This window comes from Cystoisospora suis (assembly GCF_002600585.1).
Source record: "Cystoisospora suis strain Wien I chromosome Unknown contig_1332, whole genome shotgun sequence".
Taxonomy (NCBI): domain Eukaryota; phylum Apicomplexa; class Conoidasida; order Eucoccidiorida; family Sarcocystidae; genus Cystoisospora; species Cystoisospora suis.
Genome location: NW_027154132.1, coordinates 21,539 through 28,147, shown reverse-complemented (window position 1 = coordinate 28,147; position 6,609 = coordinate 21,539). Strand labels below are relative to the sequence as shown.

General features: G+C 44.7%; 1 protein-coding gene across 1 annotated transcript in view; it reads left to right on the top strand.

The window, feature by feature from the left end:
• The first annotated feature begins 240 nt into the window (after nucleotides 1-240).
• CSUI_003105 (phosphoadenosine phosphosulfate reductase family protein) overlaps nucleotides 241-6,609 on the top strand; it is a 12,530-nt gene continuing 6,161 nt past the window's right edge. The window contains exons 1-4 of the mRNA XM_068063303.1: nucleotides 241-3,273; nucleotides 3,504-4,487; nucleotides 5,541-5,623; nucleotides 6,280-6,453. Coding sequence (XP_067924724.1) covers nucleotides 2,228-3,273; nucleotides 3,504-4,487; nucleotides 5,541-5,623; nucleotides 6,280-6,453 — 2,287 coding nt within the window. The 5' untranslated portion in view covers nucleotides 241-2,227. The remainder of the gene's footprint in view (nucleotides 3,274-3,503; nucleotides 4,488-5,540; nucleotides 5,624-6,279; nucleotides 6,454-6,609) is intronic.

The following is a 6,609-nucleotide window of genomic DNA, read 5'->3' as shown; positions in this document are numbered from 1 at the left end:
TCTCCCCCCTTTTCGAAGCAAGAGACCGTTTGTCTTCATTCCTCTCCGGTGATTTCTCTCTTATCACCCCTCGTAACTCTTGAACAGACGTAACGGGTAAGAGAGAAACCCTCAAGAGCGGACTCAAGGAAAAAACAAAGCGCATGCAAGGTCTGTCCTGTCCAAGAGTCGATATCGGAGTTTCCGTCACCTTCGCTCTACCACTGCTCAACTGTGGTTAGTGAAGACATTGCCTGTTCTGTCTTTCTCCCTAACTGACTCTCTTCTTTCTCCGTGACAACTCTCTCCTTCTTAGCCTAAAGCAGGCTTACGTCTTTTCATGGCCCTAGTCGTCTTCCCAGTTTTTCTCCTTTTGTCCATGATGCTTTTCTCCCGCCAGGCATTCTTTTGGAGAATCGATTCTTCTTCACCAGAGCAGCGTTCTAACGGGAAGTTGCAAGACTGAGAGAGGGAGGAAATTCCCGGAGAAGATACGGAAGATCTCATCTACAAGCGTGTCAAAACGTTAGTTGCTTCCTTTCTTGTCGGTCTCTCTTTATTTTCCTGGCTTCGTTTTATTTTCTTTATATCTTAGCCCTGTCTCCTTGTCTCTCCGTCCTGGTCGGCTTCTTTTCTTCTTTTCTTTCTCTCATTGGTCTACTCTTTCTCTTAGCTTGAATGAAGCGCTCTCTTTCTTATGGTCATCATCGTTTCGATTTACGCTGTCCTTTCGTATCAGAATCTTTACCAGGAATGCATGCTAGGACGTATGTTTTCGAAGGTATGTCTTCTGTCTGTCCCTGTCTCAATTCTTGTAACACCCACGTTGCTCTTCTTTCTCTCTTCTAGCTTTCTAAACAACCTTTTTCAAAACTGTGTTTCTTTCTTTGGCTTTTCCGTTCCCTAGATTTCTTCAGAAGGAGTGAGGAGGGTCTCTCTGTCTGTCTGTTTGCCTCTCTTTCCTTCTCTCTCAATCTCTGTCCTGTCTCTCTTCTTCCTTTCTTCGTTCATTCTTTCTATATTGCTTGCTTGCCTGATCCAGTAGCTCCCAGTCCGAGGAACTCTTCGTAGTTCCGGTCATCTATACGCTTCCTCGCTTGTTGGCGAGTTAGTTCATCTGCGTATCTTTCTCTCTCTCTATCATTATTCTTTCCTATCTTGGTTTCCCTTCACGGTTTTTATCCCGTTCTGTCTCCTTCTCTGACGAAGAGAGACCTTTCTTTCTCTCTCTTTTCCCTTCTCTCTATTGTGAAGGAAGAAGAGAACGTCAGCAACAAGGCCAAGATAGGGGATGTGAGGGGTCTTTTCTTCTACAGTCGAAGTCTATGTCGCCTGTTCTTTGGATTCTTCTTTTTCTTCGTTTTCTCCCTCTCTAATCTATCTTCTTTTTATTTCTTCTCTCTTTTAGTGATGACGTAGCACAGAAAGAGAAGAAAGACTTACAAGAGGACGACCCATCAGTCCCGTAATTCTTCTCCGCCATTCATCTGTGTTCCCCCCTCCTCGCTTTGTGTCTCTCCCTGCAACATCTCTCTTTTTCTTCTTCTCCCTCCTCTTCCTTCCTCATTCTCCTTCTCTCTTTCAACCGTCGCATTCACCCTCTTCCCCTCTCACGTCTTTTCTACTTCTTCTTACTGTACACGTTCATAAACTCCCTCACCATATCAACAAGAGGAAGAAGAACGGACGGTAAAGGAGGAAGAAAGAAAGCTGATAGATCATCGAAACAAGCCGGGACTCGCGGAGAGGGAGCGGGAAGGATGGATGGATAGAGTGAAGCACCTTTTCTGTGTATCATCTTAGTCAGGCCCCCCTGTCATTTGTTTTATCTCGATTTCTAGCGATGAACTCGCCAAAGCAGCCCATGAGAAAGATCAAGCGGCACCAGCAGAGGAAAAGCAAGCAGGTGTAATGGATGAAGGTCTCTCTCTGTATGCACTTTATGGGGGATTGTGCTTTATAAAGAAAGATAGGACTGGTGGAAGAAAGAGAACGTCTGTCCTTCTTATCCTCTCAAGGTACTCGCCTTACTTTGATAGGGGAAGACCTTCCCTTACAGTCACTCACCTACTTCTTCTCTTCTTCTACAAGATAAAGCAGAAGAAGAAAAGAAGAAGCAGACGAAGAAGAAAGGAAAAGATGTAGACAATTTGGAAGGAGGAGAGTATTTCTGTTTTGAAGTGAAGAGAAGACATTTTTTCTCCTTCTGGTTCGAGTTCACTAAGAGAGAGATCAAGGAATACAGAAGATGCCTGTGGACTTCTCTACTGCCGTCATTTCTTCTTCATCTTCGCCTGTAGAGGAGCAGAGAGAATATCTTGAAGAAGAAGAAGAAGGAGATGAAAGATTTGGGAGCGAAACCATACGTGAGTTTCTCGCATCTCTCCAATCCCCTAGCAAAGAAGAACGGAGAGACTGGGTTGCTAAGGAAGAAGAGAAGAAGAATAATCAAGAGAACAGGGAGAATGAGGAAAGAGAGAACATGAAACAGCCTAATGGCCCCCTCTGTCTTCTCCACCACCATCGTCAACGAGAAGAGCTTCCTCATGACGGAGAGAAGCTTAAGGTGATAAAGAAAAAGGAGGAAGGCGAAGGAACAAGAGAAGCGGAGGTCTTCTTTTCGTTGAAGATGAAGACTGACGAGTCACCTACGCCAAGTGTGAAGGCGAAAGAAGAACAAGAAGAAGCAGACAGAGAGGATGGAGAAGAGAAAAAGAAGGAAGAAGAAAGGAAGGCGACGGAGGGAGAGAAAGACAGATTATTCTCACCGGTAGTTCAACCGGAGGGGAGAATGTGGAGTATGAGAGCTCTGTATGAAAGTTTTCTTGTTCTTGAGAGGATAGAATGGATGGCTAGAAGAGCACAGTCGGGGGTGGAGAGAAACGAAGAAGATGAGGATTCAGAGCTTCATAACGGGCCGGCGAGTCAGGAGAAGAGAAAAGAAAAGGAAAGCTCTACACAGAAAGAAAACATGAGACTTGGCGAAGGATGCCATGTGGATGAAAAGATCAAAAGAGAAGTGAAGAATGATGGCGAAAAGAAAGAAAAGGAGAGAGCGGAGGACTTTAATGGGGGTGATGAAGAAGAGATAAGAAGGGCAAGGGGGGTCGAGAAGAGTTGCCCAGGTGTACATACACCTCACCAAGAACACACAGCAGGAGTCGTCGGGAATTATGATACCCCTCTAACAAAGGAAGAAGAAGCTGAGGTGTGCAGACAGAAGGAAGTCCTCGCGCCTAGAATCTTCACAGCGCTCGTCGAGAGATCTGTTGATCTCATCGTAGATGCTTTCAGGTAAGAAGAAGATGCACTTCGTATGTATTATGTATGTTGTCCGTTCTTACGGCGACTTCTATATCGATTTCTACCCATTCAGATCGATCCGTCGATCATCTATCTATTTTTCTATCTATCTATCTTTCCATCAATGATTCGTTTGTCTATTTTGAATCTATCTGTCTATCTCTATTTCTTTTAATGCATCTGTATGTGAATGTATCTTCTGTCTATTTTTCTCCCTCTAGATTGTTAGGGACGTCGTCTGTGGTTCTTTCATTCAACGGGGGAAAAGATGCGATCGCAACTCTCCATCTATACCGAGCTGCCTTAGCCAAGTTCTACATCGATGAATACAGAAAAAGACGTCAAGAAGAGGAAAAGAAGAAGAAGAAATTCACACAACAGATCTCTTCATCCTATAGAGAAGAAGAACAAACACGTGGTATAAACGACATCCGCACTACATCGTCATCTGCTTCTCCACCTCCTCCGTCTTCCTCTTCTTCTTCTCCTCCTCCTCCTCTCTGTTCTTCTTCTTCTTCTTCTTCCTCTTCTTGTAACGACAACAAAGATGAGGAGAGTGGTGAAAGTTCAAGTGCTTTCTGCGAGTCCTGTCTTTTCTGTCACTATGAGAAGGCTAAAGATCAGCACGAGCTCCACGAAGGATCTCCACTGCCTCTCTATTATCTTCTTACAGCACATCAGGAGGCGCGTCTAGCTTGCAAAGACATAGAGCACCCTGTCAATAGAAAAGTCAACTCAAGTAGCATCTCTCTAACTGGGGGAGAAGAGGAAAAGCAAGAGGAGAAAGATAGAAGAGAACAACAAGAAGACGACAGAGGGATGCTTTCAAGTCGCATGAAAATCCTACAAGCCCAGGCATCTGCTTTCTATTCTGACCTTGTAAGAGACTTTTCTTCCTCGTCTTCTCATCAATCTTGCCGGCGTAAGGCTCCAGGGGCCTCTGTGCTACAGGAGTCAAGACACCTCTGGGAAGATGCGAAGAACGAAGAGAGAAAAGGAGAAGAAGAAGAAAAAGAAGAAGAAGAAGCTGATGGCATGAAAGAAGAAGCTTTTAGGGGTTTTTGCAGGCATGTAGAGAAGCATCTGAAGGTGGTGCTGCCTATGGAGAGACCGAGAGCGCTATTCTTTCATGGAGGAGAGAAAGAGTTCACCGATGTTGCTCGGCTCACAGAAGACTTTGCAAGGAGATACGAATTCAATCTTCAGTAAGATTTAGGAAAGATCGATAGACAGAAAGATGGGAAGAGAGTTGGGAGAGACTGAAAGAGAGAGCTTTGAAAAAGCAAGAAGATGTCTTCCAGTGGCCTGTAGAGAAGAATCTCCGCTTAGCTAGATCATAGTTCATGAAGAAGCAGCACAGCGGGAAAGTCACACACAGGACAGATACTCCATTCATGCACCCCCATACATACTTACATATTCATACATACATACATAGGTGCATCTGCATACATACGTATATCTTCATACATACATACATCGTCATACATCTTCATGCACTTCATACGTGCATACCTACGCATTTCTACATACACACATATGCAGATGTACACACCGAAGAGGGAGGGGGAAGAAGGTTTGAGCGAAGCTCTCATCAGCTGGTCGAGTCCTGCCTCTCTCTTCTTTTCTCTCGCCTCTCAACCCTGGAGCCGGGGCACCCCATCCGCGCGCTAGTGTATGCTGCAGGTCCCGGTGTAGAAAGGTGTCTCGGTATGTATGTATGTATGTCTACATATACATATATATGTATATATATCATAAGGGTATAAGAAGATCTCTCGAGCCTTGCGCCTCTGTCTACCTATCTTTAATCTGTGTGTCTGTCTATCTCGCTACCTTCCTATCCTTAGTCGCCCTATTCATGTACCTCTCTTTAACCTCTGTATATCGCTTCCATCTATCTATCTCTCTGTAGCGTATGTATCTCCCTTCAAGCTACGCATCTCTGTTTGGTGTATCTGTCTCTATACTGTCAAGAAACTCTACGTCACCTCAGCACTCCAAATCTCCTGCACCCTAAGAGGTTTCTTCTACCTGCTTTCGCAGAGATGCTTGAACTCAAACAAGATGGAATGCGCATAGAATCTGCCATCCACACCATGAGAACGTCTTGTATCTTTCTTTCTTTCTTTGCATATGGAGAGATTCATCTCTCTCTCTCTTGAGTGGTCGCGGCGTCTCTTTCTTGTCATGAGTGTTTTCTCCCAGTGTAAATTTCTTTTTCTTTCTTTTCTTGTCCTTCTTTCTTCATTCTTCAGTATCTGCCGATGTGGCTTGAAAGAAGGCATGGAGGCCTATCTAGCTCAGCATGCGCTTCTTAAACCCCTTGGCTTTGTTCTCGGTAAGAATGACAACAGACCTTCCTTTTTACTCGGTCAGCACATACCTCCTCCTTCATGTTCTCTCTCTTCATGACATAAGGAGAGAGAAAGGTAGAGACAACTCGAAAGCTTAAGAACGAACGGACGAAAGAAAGAGACAGAGAAAGGTGTGGAGTTGAGGCAGAGTGAATATAGTAGGTCTCGGCGTCATAGGAGTCTTCCCAATATGATAGCGAGGCGATCATTCGCGTTGGAGTTCTCTATTCAGGTTCACTCGTGAAGCAGAACAAAGTGAAAGGTTCGGATTCCATCACGACTATTCCTTTGTGTCTTCTTCTTCTTCTCAGATCTAGATATGTAGATATATCTATATCTATATATGCAGATATGTCAGGGGTATCAGCAGCAGTAGGAGTAGTCGTGGTGGTGGTAGTCGTGCGGAGTGAAAGTAGCAGCAGCAGCAGCGGTGGGGTTTGTGCTTTCCTAGTTTTGACGATGGAATGCTCGTCCTAGTCTTTGGGTTCTGATAGTGCGAAGGGTTTGAACGTTGATATCACGAGAGCAGAAGAAGAAGAAGAAGACGAGGAGGAGGAGGCGTTTGGTTTCTTAGGCTTAGTTTGACTAGACAGATGACTCCCAGGTGTCGCACCTGGAGTCGTAAAAGCACTCGTGCTAGTCAGTCACAGTAGTAGTAATAGTATTAGGAGGAGTGCCACGAGTCATAGTACTAATAGGAATTGTAGTGCTAGTGACAGCCATAGGAATAGGAGTAGGAGTAGGAGTGCTCTTAATAGGAGTAGAAGTAGTAGTGATGATGGTGGTGGTAATTGTAGTAGAGCTACTCGTCGAAGTAAGCAGCAACGGCAGCACCTGCAGGAGCAGTAGTTATGAGGCCACGATGGAGAGATTGAGAGTGACACTTACTTACATAGCAGCCTGGGAATACCCGTATCTATCGAGAAGTTAGCCTCTCTATCTTTCTGTATTTATCTATCTCTCTATCTAT